General features: G+C 45.7%; 1 protein-coding gene across 1 annotated transcript in view; it reads right to left on the reverse strand.

Annotated features, from left to right (window-relative positions):
- Positions 1–3,856: 3,856 nt before the first annotated feature.
- The window catches only part of MUC6 (mucin 6, oligomeric mucus/gel-forming), a 38,958-nt gene continuing 24,804 nt past the window's right edge, over positions 3,857–18,010 (reverse strand). The window contains exons 21-31 of the mRNA XM_075753027.1: positions 17,729–17,870; positions 17,160–17,270; positions 16,031–16,216; positions 15,347–15,586; positions 14,267–14,423; positions 13,400–13,543; positions 12,839–12,901; positions 9,238–9,414; positions 5,177–5,338; positions 4,898–5,072; positions 3,857–3,977 (exon numbers count right to left, since the gene is read on the reverse strand). Of these exons, the coding sequence (XP_075609142.1) occupies positions 3,857–3,977; positions 4,898–5,072; positions 5,177–5,338; positions 9,238–9,414; positions 12,839–12,901; positions 13,400–13,543; positions 14,267–14,423; positions 15,347–15,586; positions 16,031–16,216; positions 17,160–17,270; positions 17,729–17,870 (1,678 nt within the window). The remainder of the gene's footprint in view (positions 3,978–4,897; positions 5,073–5,176; positions 5,339–9,237; positions 9,415–12,838; positions 12,902–13,399; positions 13,544–14,266; positions 14,424–15,346; positions 15,587–16,030; positions 16,217–17,159; positions 17,271–17,728; positions 17,871–18,010) is intronic.

Consider the following 18,010-nt stretch of genomic DNA (forward strand, 5'->3'; position numbering starts at 1 on the left):
TGGCAGATGGCAGCCTGGTGCTGAGGGGGCTGCTGGGGGCTGGCAGAGAGCTGCGACTTGGAGACGTCCTTGTCAGAGGGACTTCTGTGCTGCTAGCGGGGCTGGCCTCTCTGGAGACAGAGGTCTTGGAGGTGCTGCTGGTGGAGGTGGTGGCGGTGGTCTTCTGGGTGGTGAGAGGCGGCACAATGTGTGGCGCAGTTGTCTTTTTGTGGGTGAAGGCTGTCAGGAGGAAAGCACAAGTCAGTTGAGGATGAGGGCAAGAGGGGAAGGCTACGGAGGTGGGCAGAATCCCCATGCAGGTGGCATGTGCAAGAAAGGCAGCATCTTGCCTCACTGAGTCTTGGTTGTCGAGAAGAATGAGTGGGCCTCTGGCTCCTGCCCTCAGGCTCCCATTCTCAAATTCCTGTCTGTTTTCTCCCACAAACATGGGGGACAAGGACAGAGCATAAAGAGTGCCTTTTCATATGCAATCATCCTCAGCCTCTCCACAGAAGAGGACCCTCTTTGGATGTGCATCTCCCTCCAAGGAACAGGGACAGCGTACTGTCTGCCCCCTCACAGGCAGGCAGGCAGGCAGGCAGGCCAGGCTCCCTGGGAGACACCTGTGCCCCAGGCTGTACCAATGGCAGGCCACACCAAAGTGCTGGTGCCAAAGGAAGTGGGATCGGAGAGCAAGTACTAAAACACAGCCCAAGCAGCTTGCGTTGCTAAATAGGAAGAAAGGAAGCGTGGGAGCTGGGAACAGCAGGCAGAGCAGTGTGAAGGGCAGGAGGGAGCCTTACGAGGTTGTGAAGAGCTCAGCCATGTTGAGGACGCAGTCGAGGAGGGGGAAGAAGCAGGCGATGGCAGCGGGCTGGTTTTGGCTGTAGACGGTGCAGAGGACTCTGGCGCAGGCAACACTTTTGGAGCTATGGTCCTCAGGGAAGGGGGCTTGGGCCTTAGGGTTGTAGGTGTAGGCTTAGGGCTGGTGGTTGGGGCTGCTGTGGAGAAGAGTGTGGAAGTGGTGGCAGATGGCAGCCTGGTGCTGAGGGGGCTGCTGGGGGCTGGCAGAGAGCTGCGACTTGGAGACGTCCTTGTCAGAGGGACTTCTGTGCTGCTAGCGGGGCTGGCCTCTCTGGAGACAGAGGTCTTGGAGGTGCTGCTGGTGGAGGTGGTGGCGGTGGTCTTCTGGGTGGTGAGAGGCGGCACAATGTGTGGCGCAGTTGTCTTTTTGTGGGTGAAGGCTGTCAGGAGGAAAGCACAAGTCAGTTGAGGATGAGGGCAAGAGGGGAAGGCTACGGAGGTGGGCAGAATCCCCATGCAGGTGGCATGTGCAAGAAAGGCAGCATCTTGCCCCGCTGCGTCTTCCTTGTCAAGACGGTGGAGCAGCATTCTGGCTCCTGTGCCCCGGCTCCCGTCTAGTTTCTCCCAGAAAAAGGGGGAACAAGGACAGCTCCTAAAGGGTGCCTTCCAACATGCAAGGACCCTCTGCCTCTCCTTGCAATAGGACCCTCTCTGGATGTGCATCTCCCTCCAAGACAGACAGACAGGGTACTGTCTGCCCCCTCGCAGGCAGGCAGGCAGGCAGGCCAGGCTGCCTGGGAGCCATACCTCAGGGCCATACCAAAGGCAGGCCACACCAAATTGCCAATGCCAAAGGTAGTAGAAACAAACACCTGAGCAGGGTCAGTGGGTGTGAAGGAAAGCAGCAATGAAAGATGTGTGGAAGGAAAGAAGCAATGAAAGATGTGTGCAAGGAAGGATGGAAGCATGAGAGCTGTGAAGAGCAGGCAGAGTAGTGGGACGGGAGGGAGGGAGGGAGCGAGGGAGGGAGCCTTACGAGGTTGTGAAGAGCTCAGCCATGTTGAGGACGCAGTCGAGGAGGGGGAAGAAGCAGGCGATGGCAGCGGGCTGGTTTTGGCTGTAGACGGTGCAGAGGACTCTGGTGCAGGTGACTCTTTGGGAGCACTCGTTGTTGTGGAAGGGGGCTTGGGCCTTAGGGTTGTAGGTGTAGGCTTAGGGCTGGTGGTTGGGGCTGCTGTGGAGAAGAGTGTGGAAGTGGTGGCAGATGGCAGCCTGGTGCTGAGGGGGCTGCTGGGGGCTGGCAGAGAGCTGCGACTTGGAGACGTCCTTGTCAGAGGGACTTCTGTGCTGCTAGTGGGGCTGGCCTCTCTGGAGACAGAGGTCTTGGAGGTGCTGCTGGTGGAGGTGGTGGCGGTGGTCTTCTGGGTGGTGAGAGGCGGCACAATGTGTGGCGCAGTTGTCTTTTTGTGGGTGAAGGCTGTCAGGAGGAAAGCACAAGTCAGTTGAGGATGAGGGCAAGAGGGGAAGGCTACGGAGGTGGGCAGAATCCCCATGCAGGTGGCATGTGCAAGAAAGGCAGCATCTTGCCTCACTGAGTCTTGGTTGTCGAGAAGAATGAGTGGGCCTCTGGCTCCTGCCCTCAGGCTCCCATTCTCAAATTCCTGTCTGTTTTCTCCCACAAACATGGGGGACAAGGACAGAGCATAAAGAGTGCCTTTTCATATGCAATCATCCTCAGCCTCTCCACAGAAGAGGACCCTCTTTGGATGTGCATCTCCCTCCAAGACAGACAGACAGGGTACTGTCTGCCCCCTCGCAGGCAGGCAGGCAGGCAGGCAGGCCAGGCTCCCTGGGAGACACCTGTGCCCCAGGCTGTACCAATGGCAGGCCACACCAAAGTGCTGGTGCCAAAGGAAGTGGGATCGGAGAGCAAGTACTAAAACACAGCCCAAGCAGCTTGCGTTGCTAAATAGGAAGAAAGGAAGCGTGGGAGCTGGGAACAGCAGGCAGAGCAGTATGAAGGGCAGGAGGGAGCCTTACGAGGTTGTGAAGAGCTCAGCCATGTTGAGGACGCAGTCGAGGAGGGGGAAGAAGCAGGCGATGGCAGCGGGCTGGTTTTGGCTGTAGACGGTGCAGAGGACTCTGGTGCAGGTGACTCTTTGGGAGCACTCGTTGTTGTGGAAGGGGGCTTGGGCCTTAGGGTTGTAGGTGTAGGCTTAGGGCTGGTGGTTGGGGCTGCTGTGGAGAAGAGTGTGGAAGTGGTGGCAGATGGCAGCCTGGTGCTGAGGGGGCTGCTGGGGGCTGGCAGAGAGCTGCGACTTGGAGACGTCCTTGTCAGAGGGACTTCTGTGCTGCTAGCGGGGCTGGCCTCTCTGGAGACAGAGGTCTTGGAGGTGCTGCTGGTGGAGGTGGTGGCGGTGGTCTTCTGGGTGGTGAGAGGCGGCACAATGTGTGGCGCAGTTGTCTTTTTGTGGGTGAAGGCTGTCAGGAGGAAAGCACAAGTCAGTTGAGGATGAGGGCAAGAGGGGAAGGCTACGGAGGTGGGCAGAATCCCCATGCAGGTGGCATGTGCAAGAAAGGCAGCATCTTGCCCCGCTGCGTCTTCCTTGTCAAGACGGTGGAGCAGCATTCTGGCTCCTGTGCCCCGGCTCCCGTCTAGTTTCTCCCAGAAAAAGGGGGAACAAGGACAGCTCCTAAAGGGTGCCTTCCAACATGCAAGGACCCTCTGCCTCTCCTTGCAATAGGACCCTCTCTGGATGTGCATCTCCCTCCAAGACAGACAGACAGGGTACTGTCTGCCCCCTCGCAGGCAGGCAGGCAGGCAGGCCAGGCTGCCTGGGAGCCATACCTCAGGGCCATACCAAAGGCAGGCCACACCAAATTGCCAATGCCAAAGGTAGTAGAAACAAACACCTGAGCAGGGTCAGTGGGTGTGAAGGAAAGCAGCAATGAAAGATGTGTGGAAGGAAAGAAGCAATGAAAGATGTGTGCAAGGAAGGATGGAAGCATGAGAGCTGTGAAGAGCAGGCAGAGTAGTGGGACGGGAGGGAGGGAGGGAGGGAGGGAGGGAGCCTTACGAGGTTGTGAAGAGCTCAGCCATGTTGAGGACGCAGTCGAGGAGGGGGAAGAAGCAGGCGATGGCAGCGGGCTGGTTTTGGCTGTAGACGGTGCAGAGGACTCTGGTGCAGGTGACTCTTTGGGAGCACTCGTTGTTGTGGAAGGGGGCTTGGGCCTTAGGGTTGTAGGTGTAGGCTTAGGGCTGGTGGTTGGGGCTGCTGTGGAGAAGAGTGTGGAAGTGGTGGCAGATGGCAGCCTGGTGCTGAGGGGGCTGCTGGGGGCTGGCAGAGAGCTGCGACTTGGAGACGTCCTTGTCAGAGGGACTTCTGTGCTGCTAGTGGGGCTGGCCTCTCTGGAGACAGAGGTCTTGGAGGTGCTGCTGGTGGAGGTGGTGGCGGTGGTCTTCTGGGTGGTGAGAGGCGGCACAATGTGTGGCGCAGTTGTCTTTTTGTGGGTGAAGGCTGTCAGGAGGAAAGCACAAGTCAGTTGAGGATGAGGGCAAGAGGGGAAGGCTACGGAGGTGGGCAGAATCCCCATGCAGGTGGCATGTGCAAGAAAGGCAGCATCTTGCCCCGCTGCGTCTTCCTTGTCAAGACGGTGGAGCAGCATTCTGGCTCCTGTGCCCCGGCTCCCGTCTAGTTTCTCCCAGAAAAAGGGGGAACAAGGACAGCTCCTAAAGGGTGCCTTCCAACATGCAAGGACCCTCTGCCTCTCCTTGCAATAGGACCCTCTCTGGATGTGCATCTCCCTCCAAGACAGACAGACAGGGTACTGTCTGCCCCCTCGCAGGCAGGCAGGCAGGCAGGCCAGGCTGCCTGGGAGCCATACCTCAGGGCCATACCAAAGGCAGGCCACACCAAATTGCCAATGCCAAAGGTAGTAGAAACAAACACCTGAGCAGGGTCAGTGGGTGTGAAGGAAAGCAGCAATGAAAGATGTGTGGAAGGAAAGAAGCAATGAAAGATGTGTGCAAGGAAGGATGGAAGCATGAGAGCTGTGAAGAGCAGGCAGAGTAGTGGGACGGGAGGGAGGGAGGGAGCGAGGGAGGGAGCCTTACGAGGTTGTGAAGAGCTCAGCCATGTTGAGGACGCAGTCGAGGAGGGGGAAGAAGCAGGCGATGGCAGCGGGCTGGTTTTGGCTGTAGACGGTGCAGAGGACTCTGGTGCAGGTGACTCTTTGGGAGCACTCGTTGTTGTGGAAGGGGGCTTGGGCCTTAGGGTTGTAGGTGTAGGCTTAGGGCTGGTGGTTGGGGCTGCTGTGGAGAAGAGTGTGGAAGTGGTGGCAGATGGCAGCCTGGTGCTGAGGGGGCTGCTGGGGGCTGGCAGAGAGCTGCGACTTGGAGACGTCCTTGTCAGAGGGACTTCTGTGCTGCTAGCGGGGCTGGCCTCTCTGGAGACAGAGGTCTTGGAGGTGCTGCTGGTGGAGGTGGTGGCGGTGGTCTTCTGGGTGGTGAGAGGCGGCACAATGTGTGGCGCAGTTGTCTTTTTGTGGGTGAAGGCTGTCAGGAGGAAAGCACAAGTCAGTTGAGGGGAACCGGGTAAGACAGGAAGATTGTTATGTGAGCATTTCTGGGTAGAGTCTTTGTGCTATGGAATGGGCAAGGAAGGTAGGACCAGGTCCCAGTAATTCTTTTTTTTTAGAGATTAATGAATGGGGCTATGACCCCGAATATGTCCCATCTCATCATGCTGGTTCTCAGAATTGCATGTTGGTGATATTTTTAAGAATGTCTTCTAGCAATTTGTCTCTGTTTCCTTACTCCTGGAGCTGTTGAGAGGGGAAAAGGTATCTCTATTTCATTGTGTGATTTCCCTGGTCGCAAGTAGTCTACCATTTGCCTGCTGCAGACTGTGCTGGAGGGATCCATGGGAGATCCAAGGCTACTGAAGGGAGAGGCATAGGCCATGGATGACTTTTAGCTCTCTCCTGACCAGAGCACTCACCTGTTACTACTTTACTATTTGGAGTCTTAGCTCTGGTTGGCTGCCTTGCTGCAAAGAAAGGGATGAGAGAAAAGAATGGTTGAGTCTGGGAAGGATTCTAGGCAAAACATGTTGTGGCATCTCCTCAAAGGAGGCTGTCCTTTTCAACACCAAGACAATCCAGGCATGTGGAGCGCAGTGGGTCTAAGTGGGAGAGCTTTAGCCTGGAATTGAGTGTATACCTTTTTGCCCACCCTCCACTGGTGATTCTTTTGCACCCAGGGTCAGCATTGGCCAAGGAGGTGGCATTTGACCGACACTCGTCATGAGCGTGCCAGGGCCTAGGCATCCACTGCATGGAGACCATGCCTTGTGTTATGTTTCCTACTCAAAATTGTCCTGATGTGTAGAGTGGAGTCATGTTTCCAGTGTCGCTTCCTTCTTGTCCCCCTACTGTATGTTTTTAGGGCACCTCTGTAAGGGGAGGGAGGGTGTTAGCTTGTCTCTGATTGCTAATTGTAGGGCAGGTTCTCACAGATGTCTGTGCACTGATAAAGGCCTGTGACCCAGAGCCAAACCCCTGAAGTGGCAAGGGAGGAGGATGCAGTCAGGGTAATGTGTTGTCCAGTCCCAAGACCTGCCTGGATCCCAGATGTCCCATGGCAAGGGCAGTGGGAAATGAGAATGAATACCAAAACTGAAGCCTGTGTGTGACATGCTCCTTAGGAGAGAATGGTGGGAGCTGGAAGGAGCAGGCAGAGCAGCAGGAAGGGCGGGAGGGAGCCTTACCAGGATGTGATGGTCTCAACTGTGTCGAGGACAAAGTTGAGGAGGGGGAAGAAGCAGATGAGCCTGAGGTGGTAGGTAAAGAGCTGGGGCTTGGAGACATGCTTCTCAGTGGGATTTCTGGGCTGCTGGGCGGGCTGGCCTCTCTCGAGACAGAGGTGCTCCTGGTGGAGGTGGTGGTGGTGGTCTTCTGTGTGATGAGATGCTCCACAAGGTGTGGCTTTGTTGGTCTTCTGTGGGTCACAACTACAGAGAGTAAAGCACCAGTTGATTGAAGGGGGCAGGGCAAGAAGGTAAGGCAAAGGAGGTGGACAATTTCCAGGCAGAAGCCCCCAGGGTATAGGGGGTAAGAAAGGCAGGACTGGATCTCCCTAAGTTTTACTGGGCAAGAGGGAGAAATGGGCCAATGGCTCCCCTCCCAAAAAATATGGGGCAAGAACTGGGCCTGAAGGGTGCTCTCTGACAATTCAGCACCCCCTGCCTCTTCCTGGAGCCCCTGAGGAAGGAAGAGCCTCTCTGAATGTGCATGTCTCCCCTCCAAGGCATTCCAGACTGGGCAAGGACATCCTCTGGGAAAGCTGTATTAAGTGGAGTCTTAGGCTAAGGGCATCTTTTGGCTCCCTCTTACTCACCTACTGGGACCTGGTGGTGCAGAGTGGTTGCTTGGGTTCCCTCACTCTCTGGAAAGTAAGGAAGAATAGGTATTAGTAATGGTTGGGAGTTAGTAAGGCTTCTAGCTTCAAAGTGGATTGTGATACTTCCTTGGAGGAAGCTGTGATTGCTGGCACAAGAAAACCCAGATATGTGCACCCCAGCAGTACTTTGTGGGAGACGCATGTACTGGGAGAGAGTGTACGCCTGCCCTCCCACTACAGTAGACTTCCCCTGCACACTATCCCAGCCTCTGGTGTTGGTTGCTAACCTAGTAATTCACGTTGTCATACAGCCTCAGAGGAGACTCTCCTTGTTGGCATATGGAGTACCTGACATCCTGAAGTGTAATTTCCTTTCTTTAATATTATTTCAGGGAAAAAATTGTTACAATGGCTAGGGGGAACACATATTCTGCCATCTGTGAGTTTTCAATAAGTTATTTTGAAGCATAGAGAGATTTTGCCTAAATTTGGAGAAAGTGTAGAGTATGGCCTCGAAGAGAAATATTAGGTTTAAGGTGATATTTGGATGTCAGATGCTTGCTCCATTGGCAAGACACATTCACTTGTCCATGCCCTTTCCTGTCTATTTGCAATGTTAAGACAACTTGTAAGAATGCTTGGGTTTTTTAATAAGGAATACATTGACATGTGTCTTGTGAGTGATGCTTCACCTGGCAGATATCAAAAAGTAGTATTTACCTACTGTTGTTAGTTTAGGCTTGCTGAAAGTTGTGATCTGAGATGTGGTTTGAGTAGGTATTGAGGTGGTTGTCGTTTCCGTTTTGATAATGGTCTTGAAGGGTGGTGCAGTGAACCTTACTTTTTCCGTCTCTGTTAAAGCAGTGGTTGATGAAGCAACAGGTGTAGGCTTTGGTTTAGTGGTCATGATTCTTTTTGTTGAGGTAGTTATGGAAGGGGTAGTGATGGTTGTAGTCATGTTTGGTGTGGTAAAAATTGATGTTGTATGTTCTTTTGGAGTAAAGGTAAATAATATAATGTGAGTAATCAATTCATCAAATAATTAAAAATAAATAAATTATGAAGAAGTTACCCATATTCCAGATACCCAGTTTTCACCATTGATCTTCTGAATATTTTCTATGTAATCATATGTATTCATGCTCTCATAAGTTTGCCAAATCTTCTTCTACTTGTATTTGTTTTCTAATGTCTCATACCCTTCTTTGTTCTCATTTTCTGTATTTTTCCTGTATTAGACTATGTTTTTCTATATTGTTTCTAAGCAGTTAGCTTTGTTGTCACTTATTGGCTAAAGACTGTATGGGCTCTTCCCAAATGACAGTTTCATTGGCTATTCTTATATACCAAATCAGCCACAGTTTCAGCTTTCAGTAATATTTATTGCAAAGCTAGATAACATCATACTATAGGACTTTCGTTGTCCCAGTGCACAAATCACCTGTCACAGTGGCAGCCTTTGAAGCTGTGTTTTGACTCCTGTTGGACCTCTTTTTAACTCTGCTTTCCCTGATAGCCTTGGTCCAGGATGGCTTATTAGTTGAAGTACAAGTTGATGGGAAACTACATGTTGTTATGAGTCTTCAAAACCCATAGAATTAGAATGTTATTTTTATTGGAGGAGTCATCCTCCTGAGAGCAGAACTCTAGAATACTAGGCAAAGCTGCTGCACTGATACCTGTGTGATTCTGCTTCGGAGCCTGCTTGTTATTCAGAGTTAATAGGTTGGGTGCTCCTTGAATATGACTGCATAATTGAACCAGTTGTGGAAAAGAGACTGAAGCGGAGCTAATAATTCCATCTGGAGCAGAGCTGGCTCACTGCTTATAGAACTTCTAATGTGCTTCTCAGATGAGTCACAGAAGTGATTTTTGGTTGTATTTTTAACCTAGTGTCTATATCCTTTCTCATACCATGCATTTCAATCTACACTTCTGAAATCCTTTCTGGAAGCCTGCTTTGCCTACTTCATGATTTCCTAGTAGAGTGGTATCTCAACTATGTATAGTGGGTTTACTATAATTTATTTTAGACAGTAACATTAAAAACCTACCAGTTGTTGACTTTATTGTGACAAGAGGTGATGCTGATGTTCTTGAAACTGTAATTTTTGAGGTTACTGTTGGATTTGTAGTCCCAGTTGATAGGGCAGCTGCAGAAGAAGTACTAGGTATTGTTGGCAGGGTACTTGTCGTAGAGCTGCTTGTTACTTTAGGCTGCACTGTTGTTACTAAGAGGAAAAAAAATCAAAATTAAAGGATAAGAAATAGTTCTTGGTAATCTATTTATAATATAGCTATATAAATTCAAAAATATTTTTGAAGTAAACACACTGTCTTAATAACTCTTAGTAGTAGCTACATTTAAAACCCACTACCTTTTAGATGAAACATTTGAGACAAGTTATCATCTATTCCTTTGCTATCATGTGCAGTGAATACATTAAACAGGAATTATTGCAGAAGCTTTATATTTTTTTCTTCATCACTTTAAAGTAAATTTGGCATACATACTTGTACATAGCAGCAGAGATGGAATTGTATTTTTTTATTCACACAACTGACAGTATCACATTTTCCCAATACCATCTGTCTTCAGGGAAATTAATGGAATTTCTAACAAATTTAAGATCAGTATATACAGATCCCTTTCCAGGATCAGGCTATAGGAGTTTGGTATACTCAGTCACACGTTTCCATGAAGACCTTCTTAAATTGTTAAAAGTTTTATATGGCCAGGCACCACTAAGAACTGTGGCGAAATTTTTGTGAGATTTTGTTCATCATAGAATCATAGAATGGTTTGGGTTGGAAGGGACATTTAAAGTTCATCTAGTCCAACCACCCTGCAGTGAGCAGGGATATCTTCAACTAGATCAGGTTGCTCAAAGCCCTGTCAGCCTGACCTTGGATGTTTCCAGGGATGAGGCATCCATCACCTCTCTGGGCAACCTCCTCCAGGGCTTCACCAGCCTCATTGTAAAACATTTCTTCCTTACATCTAGTCTGAATCTACTTTCTTTTAGTTTAAAACCATTACCCCTTGTCCTATTGCTACAGGCCCTACTAAAAAGCCTGTCCCCATCTTTCTTATAAGGCCTCTTTAAGTATTGAAAGGCCACAATAAGGTTTCCCAGAGCCTTCTCTTCTCCAGGCTGTACAACTCCAGCTCTCAGCCTGTCCTCACAGGAGAGCTGTTCCATCCCTCTGACCATCCTTGTGGCCCTTCTCTCAACCTGCTCCAGCAGGTCCATGTCTTTCCTGTGCTGAAGGCTCAAGAGCTGGATGCAGTACTCCAGGTGGGGTCTCGCCAGAGCAGAGTAGAGGGGCAGAATCACCTCTCTTGAGCTGCTGGTCCATGTTTCTTTTGATGCAGCCCAGGATATGGTTGGCTTTCTTGGCTGTGAGTACGCATTGCCAGGTATGGCAATTGTCCGGCTTTTCATCCACCATCACCCCCAAGTCCTTCTCCACAGGGCTGCTCTCAATCCCTTCATCCACCAGCCTGTACTGATACTAGAGGTTACCCCAACTCAGCTGCAGGAACATGCACATGGCTTTGTTGAACCTCATGAGGTTCACATGGGCCCACTTCTCGAGCTTGTCCAGGCCCCTCTGAAGGTATCTCATCCCTCAGGCATGTCAAACACACGCTTGGCTTGGTGTGCAAATGTGCTGAGAGTACACTCAATCCCACTGTCCATCAGAGACGAGACAGAAGTCCTTATTCACTAACAGTTATTTCATTACTGATACCTGGATGTGCCTAAGTATGCTCAGCAAACACTGTTCTCTCAATAATTTTTTTCTTAAGATGTTGTCCTAGTTTCAGCTGAGAGGATTGATTTTCTTCATAGGAGCTAGTGTGGGGATACGTTTTGGATTTGTGCTGGAGACAGCATTGATAATATAGAGATGTTTTTGTTCTATGGACTTATTGTTGAGCAGTGTTTACACGGGGCCAAGGCCTTTTCTGCTTCTTGCACTGCCCTGCCAGCGGGATGGCTGGGGGTGCACAAGAAGTTGGGAGGAGACACAGACAGGACAGGTGACCCAAACTGACCAAAGGGATATTCCATACTATATGACGTCATGCTCAGTTTATAAGGAGCTTGGAGGAAGGGGGGGGGGTGGGGGGGGGGGGGGCGGCGGCATTCGGAGCAATGGCATTTGTCTTCCCAAGTAACCGTTACGCGTGACGGAGCCCTGCTTTCCTGGAGATGGCTGAACACCTGCCTGCCCATGGGAAGTGGTGAATGAATTCCTTGGTTTGCTTTGCTTGTGTGTATGGCCTTCGCTTTACCTATTAAACTGTCTTTATCTCAACCCACGAGTTTTCTCACTTTAACTTTTCTAATTCTCTTCCCCATCCCGATGGGGGGGAGTGAACGAGTGGCTGTGTGGTGCTCAGCTGCCAGCTGGGGTAAAACCACGACAGATGTCCAGCAAATATTTCTGGGGAAAATTTTGTGATAATTATAGTACCAAGTTATTTTTCATCATTGCATCTTATGAATGTGAAACTGACGCCACTATATCATGCAAAAAACAATACTGCTTATCTCAAACACATATCAGGACATATATCAATGTGTAAGTACTAGTTTAGTCAACCACATGAACTAACCTATTGAAGGTGAAGATGTTTTAGGTTTGGTACTAGTGCTTTCATCTCCTGTTGTGTAAAGGTAGAACAGGTTAAATTTGTGAATGAAAGCATATTAAAATATTCCAGATAAGGCAAATTGCAAAGGATTGTGTTACATAGTGGCATAGTCTTGAAAATGCTTAATATTGCATATTTCAGTGTAAACTTCACATCAAAGAACTTAAACAATGACAAAGAAATTGATACATCTCATAATAATATATGAACACAAGTAAGTTTTTGCTATCTTTCTGATTATTTTTATGCCTAAGGGCACCTCACTTTTTAGGGATAATGGAAACATGTTTTTTCTATGTAAATGAGATCACTAGCTGAGATCCTGGTTACACAGGTTAGAATTCTGTGATATGAGAAAAAATTGTCCTTCAGATTTTTTACTTCTCAATGGAAACCCAAACTATGCAGCTAGAGTCAGTCCAAAACATTATTTAATAAGATGTTTTCATAGAAATAAACCATATAGTAATAACCCTTAAGTTAAAATAAGTTTTTTTTAAAAAAAAACTCTAAAAAGAGAGTAGAGTCCCTTAGCTAGGTCTGATCCTATTCTATATGTTTGCTTCTTTTATGAAAGTTGTTGAATATATCTGAGATCCACAGCTCTGCTGGGGCAGCCCCTGACACAGATCAGAACACCAATACACTTTCGGGAAGACTCACATTTTCAAAAGTACTCACATTTACAATTAACATAACTTTTCATGTTGCTAACTAAAATCAGTCAGGGTCATCCAGCTTTAGTATTACAGCATTCCCTACCCTAATCTTTCTTTTAATTAGTTCTTTTCATTCTTTTATTTACAGACAGAAGTTTGACATACTATCAGTACACTAACAGGATTTTTTGAAGGAAATTTATGTTTGAATGAATGCTCATTAATTGAGAGGTACTAGGAAAAATACCTTCTTTGAGAATATACACATATTTTAGTATTGTTTTCCAGTTACTGTAGAGAAAGAGAATGAGTATACAGGTTGCTGCTTACCACATGGCATGCATCTTTCCTTCTCATGGTCAAAGTATTCATCATGAGAACAGTTGTAACAGCCTGAAGAAAGGGGAAGAGAAGTTTGTTTCACATTTCTCAGAGAACAGCATTTAATTTGTACTATTTATAATTAATATCTTATATTTCTGTTATTAAAAAATTGTATCAATTGCAACATCATCTATTCAGGTAAGCATTTCCAATGTCGTCCTCAGAGAAGGGTCTGCCTATGTTGCAATTTTTTTGGTTTCTCCAACTATATCCGTTTGTCTAATAAAACTATTAACTGCTCTCTCCTCATGTATTCTTTTGATTTGGTGCAAGTTAGCATTTCTCCTCAAGATAGTCTGAGCTCAATATAAAGCTAGATGTAGTACATGTACTGAACTGATTATGTATTGAAAGCAGTAGTATTAAGGTAAAGATCAGCAAAACTGCTTCAAAGATAGCATCAATTAGAATAACATTATTTAAATGTGGTATGACTGATTTAAGAAACAGCATTGAAAATAACTACTATGTTACTGTTTCCTGGTTTACACTAGTATAGCTTATTACCTTCAATGTTGACATATTTGTAGTTTTGATTTGGACAATTACAAGGCCTGTAATGCCAGGTGCAGTTGTCATTGTTATAGCCATAGGAATAAGCATCACCACTTCCTGTTTTTTTATGAGAATTGTAATACTCACAATAGACAGCTAAAAAAGGCAAAGCGAGAGAGACATCAGAATTTTTCAAATTAACGGCATTTTATTTTAAAAGGTCTAAGGGGACGACAAAATTAATAAACAGTTTGAATAAAAAATTTTGTCACTGAAGTTATTAGCTTCTGATGTAAATTCAAATTTATGCTTCAGTGAAGTCAGTTTCTTTTTTGCAAGTGCAGTATGCAGGCATTTCCACAATTTTTAAAGCACGGTATAGATAAATGTTGAAAAGAAACCATCAAAGATGATAACTAGCATTCATTTGTAAACACTTATCCTCTTTTTCCTTCCATATATGTTGTCCTGGAACACCTTGATATCTTTTTCCTGTTTTACAGTGTTCCAGCCAACACAGCTGTCTTTATTTCCTTAACATCCACTCAGAAGGTGATTTCATCATAGCTAAAATGAAACATATATTTTAAATAATTTCATACTCCCTCTGCTGACAAACTGACAGTTCACCATACAGAGTCAGCAGAAGAAACAGTCTGCCTTCTGTGGCCACACTATTTTCTCTCTCATTACTCCATGGTAAAAAGAGATACAGTATTTTGGTTAATTTAGCACAAATGAAAACTATAGATTTCAAAACCCAAGTGACTGAAGTCAACTATTTGCCCGGAGAGAAAATGCATCTTAAGAGGTGCTTACTAAGCAATTACCTTAACTTAATCTCTTAAATGTGTTTAAAGAGAGCTGAAAGAAACTTACGACAGAACTCAGGGGTCCTCCAGTCAACGCAGATACCTTTATCTAAGCATGCCATGGCATATACTGCAATGGCATCACACATGCATTCACAGTCCCCTCCAATGTCACAACCACAAGAGTCTCGAACACAGGCCTCATAATAGGGCATACGATTCACCTGCATTGAAAAATGAAGTAATGAATTTTCTAGGGTTCTTTTGTGCCTATTAAGAACGTGTTTGTCCCTGGGCTAAACGATACATGTTCCATTAAGTGACAGTAACTAGTATTTCCTCTGAACACTTGTCAAAGTCAAAGCAATTACAATCCGACTTCATACAAATCTCTTTAGCAAGAACATAGAATCAACAATGGAAACTGATGATGTTTTGCCAGATATGCATTTCTAAATTCATACTAGTCCTGAACATATCATGTACAGTCAGCTAAACAAGACTCAAAACCTCCACAACCATCCAGGCACAAGTGTCTAAGTTTGTCAGCTGTACATCCTCCATGGATATGCATGAGCACTGCAGCATTATCCACATTTCTCACTTGCTTTCGCCTCGTGAAAATGGAGATTTTCCTTCAGAGGGCCTAGTTCTGATGAGCCTTGTGATATTTTCATTTCCACAATGTGGGCAACTTAAAACAAATAGGAGGGTTGATGATATCTTGCTCTTGGGCTGATCTGCATCTTCTAAGTAACGCTGTTGATTTACTGATGAGAACAAGTGTTTTCAGGCTTTTCTTAAGTTTGGTTTTCTAACAAAGGCTAAATGGTTTCAGAAGAGTAAACAGTGCATTGATTAGTATCAGACATCATCAACAGACTGATTTCTGACTTAAGTCGTCATTTTTTTTCACCCTGTTATTCTAAACTAATCAGTTAATGCCATACTTGGCTTCTGTGCTTACAAAAGGGCTGGTGGAGTGCAAATAAGAAATGATGAAGATTAACATAAATGAAAGCCATAAAATATTTTATATATATTTAATTAAAACAGTTTGGGGAAGAGAAAATCAAGTGGTGGAGTGTGAGCATTTTGGAAGAACACAGATTATGCCTATAAATAAAAAGGTCAAATCAATTCTTACCTTATTGTGACAGGCAGAAAAGACTTGGCTGTTGATGATGGAACATGTCTTTTCTGCCCATGCTTTACGATACGGGTTCTTGCTACAGGGGTCCACTACAAAGTATACATCCCCACAGAGAGGATTCTCTTTCCAAGAATTGACAAATTCCAATTCATTTGATGCCACATACTTGCTTCGAGTTTCAAAATCATCCTTCATATTGCCATTATAGTTCCCACACAAACCGCATATAGTTTCCTAGATTAAATGAAATCAGTTCAGCAAATTACAATTACTTGCCTTCCCTTTTGATTACTGACAGTTTCCTGTGCTTTAGTAGTGAATGTGATCTACAAATACTCTCTCATACATTCTTAGCATCTTGTGCATGAGGTTCTTTTCATCAGTGGATGAATGTGTTTGTCCTCTAAACTGTAAACTGTCACTATTTAGAGATCAGGCCATGCAGTTGGATAAAATACAAGCACTTAGCTCAAAAATTTCCTGAATGCAGTATGGTAATCACTTAAAAATCAGCCTCTAGTGAAAATCTCTGGTGTTTTGGAGAAAATGATGAAAGTGAATTGCTAGTAGCACTTCTGAAAAACTGTTGCCATCATAGAGAGTCAAGGCAGCCATCATCAAATGTGCAGTTCAATCTGAATGGAAGGACAGTTTACTGAGGAAGTTATTCTGCAATACCTGTGTTTCTCTGGAGATCTTGATGAAGAAGTTCATGTGCTTATTCCAGATAAGAGTCATGTTGTATTTTCCTGGGATAATGATATCAAACATCAGGTGAAGGGCATTCTTTTTCACATTATATCGTACTCCAGGATTTTCCCCAGAAATAGTGAAGGTTTCATCTCGCAGTATGAATGTCAAATTCTGGAAGAAAATTTATCCAGATGTTATAACTTGTCAAGTTTCAGTATTTTCCTTACGCTGTGTCTCATTGCTGAAGATTGTGTCACATTGCTGTCCTACTACAGACTGTCTTGACATTCCTATTTATTTTTGAAAAGTCATGGCAGTCAGGTGACGTCCCTAGAGACTGGAAAAAGGGAATCATTGCATCCATTTTAAAAAAAGGTAGAAAGGAGGACCCTGGGAACTACTGACCTGTCAGCCTTACCTCTGTGCCTGGGAAGATCATGGAACAGATCCTCCTAGAAACTATGTTAAGGCACATGGAGGACAGGGAGGTGAATTGAGACAGCCAGTATGGCTTCATCAAGGGCAAGTCTTGCCTGACCAATCTAGTGGCCTTTCTATGATGGAGTGACTACATCAGTGGACAAGGGAAGAGCTACAGCTGTCATCTATGTGGACTTCTGTAAGGCCTTTGACATGGTCCCCTACAACATCCTTCTCTCTGAATCCAGAAAGTAGTGGTCAATGGCTCAATGTTTGGATGGAGATCAGTGACAAATGGTGTCCCTCAGGGGTCCTTATTAGGACCAGTACTGTTTAACATCTTCATCAATGACATAGACAGTGGGATAGAGCGCGCACTCAACAAGTTTGCAGATGACACCAAGCTGAGTGTGGGAGAATCAGTATCTCTTGACAGCAATTCACTGCTGAGTCAGTAAAGTTCAAAATTGTGTTACTTCGACATAGGCAAGGAATTTGGGGACTAAAACATTGACATGAGAATTGAAAAAAACAACTGATGGCAATTCCTTCTAAAACTGAAGCTCTAAGTTTAGCGCATAATTTCACTTACAAGATATCAATTCAAAGACAAGAAGCTAAAGCTTCCAAAAGGGAAGCAAATGTGGGCTTAAAATAGCTATTTGGCTGGATAACAGCAGAATGAAGACCTTACCCCAAGGTAAATGCTGATGGATCTGGAGCATGTAACCCCTGATTTCCCACAGATGACATTCTCGGTAACAATTTTGAAAGAAGAAACAGGTCTATTAACACTGCAGCCATCCTAAAAAACCCAAAACAAACCACAAAAAGCACAAACCCCCAGTAGATTCTGTGTCTGGAGTCTTCCAACTGAAAACATAAAAGCATAAAAAAAGTAAAGAAAGCTTAAACATGTCATGGCTCTGATTCTGCCTGTTTTGGGAGGTAATGACCTCTGATACGGTAGTCAAATTGACATCACTTCCCTAAAAGACATAGTTATTATATTATAGTTATTTATGTTAGTAAGTCTAAAATTGGTTGTAATTGCATGAAAAAATCTGTGTTTTGACAAGTAAAGTCTTTTCATCTTAAGTATTGAAATAAGCAAAAAAATATAAAAACACATTAAGTGTTTATAAAAATTCAAAGTGCTCTAGTGGTTATAGGTGCATCCTAGGATACTTTCATTAGCCATTTAAATCAAGCTATTTCTTGATGCTAAGATACTGCCAAAATAAGCAGTAAGAGGCAGATTACCATAGCTAGTATGTATTCACAGTTGCCATCAAACACAAAACGCTGTCCATCAAAAGTGGTGATGTGGCCTTCTCCATACAGATTACACGTTGAGGAACACTTTGATTTCTGAACACATTTCCATTTGCCTTTTGTGCAAGTGCTGGGAGTGAGAAGAGAAACCATATTCAGATTTCAAAGAAATGCCACCTTAACCGCTTCTTTTTATACATATGCACTTTTGTACGTAAGATGTTCATTTAATTGACTGTGACTAAGTTATGATTAATATAAGAACCATAA

Source organism: Balearica regulorum, chromosome 5, assembly GCF_011004875.1.
Source record: "Balearica regulorum gibbericeps isolate bBalReg1 chromosome 5, bBalReg1.pri, whole genome shotgun sequence".
In the NCBI taxonomy this organism is placed as follows: domain Eukaryota; kingdom Metazoa; phylum Chordata; class Aves; order Gruiformes; family Gruidae; genus Balearica; species Balearica regulorum.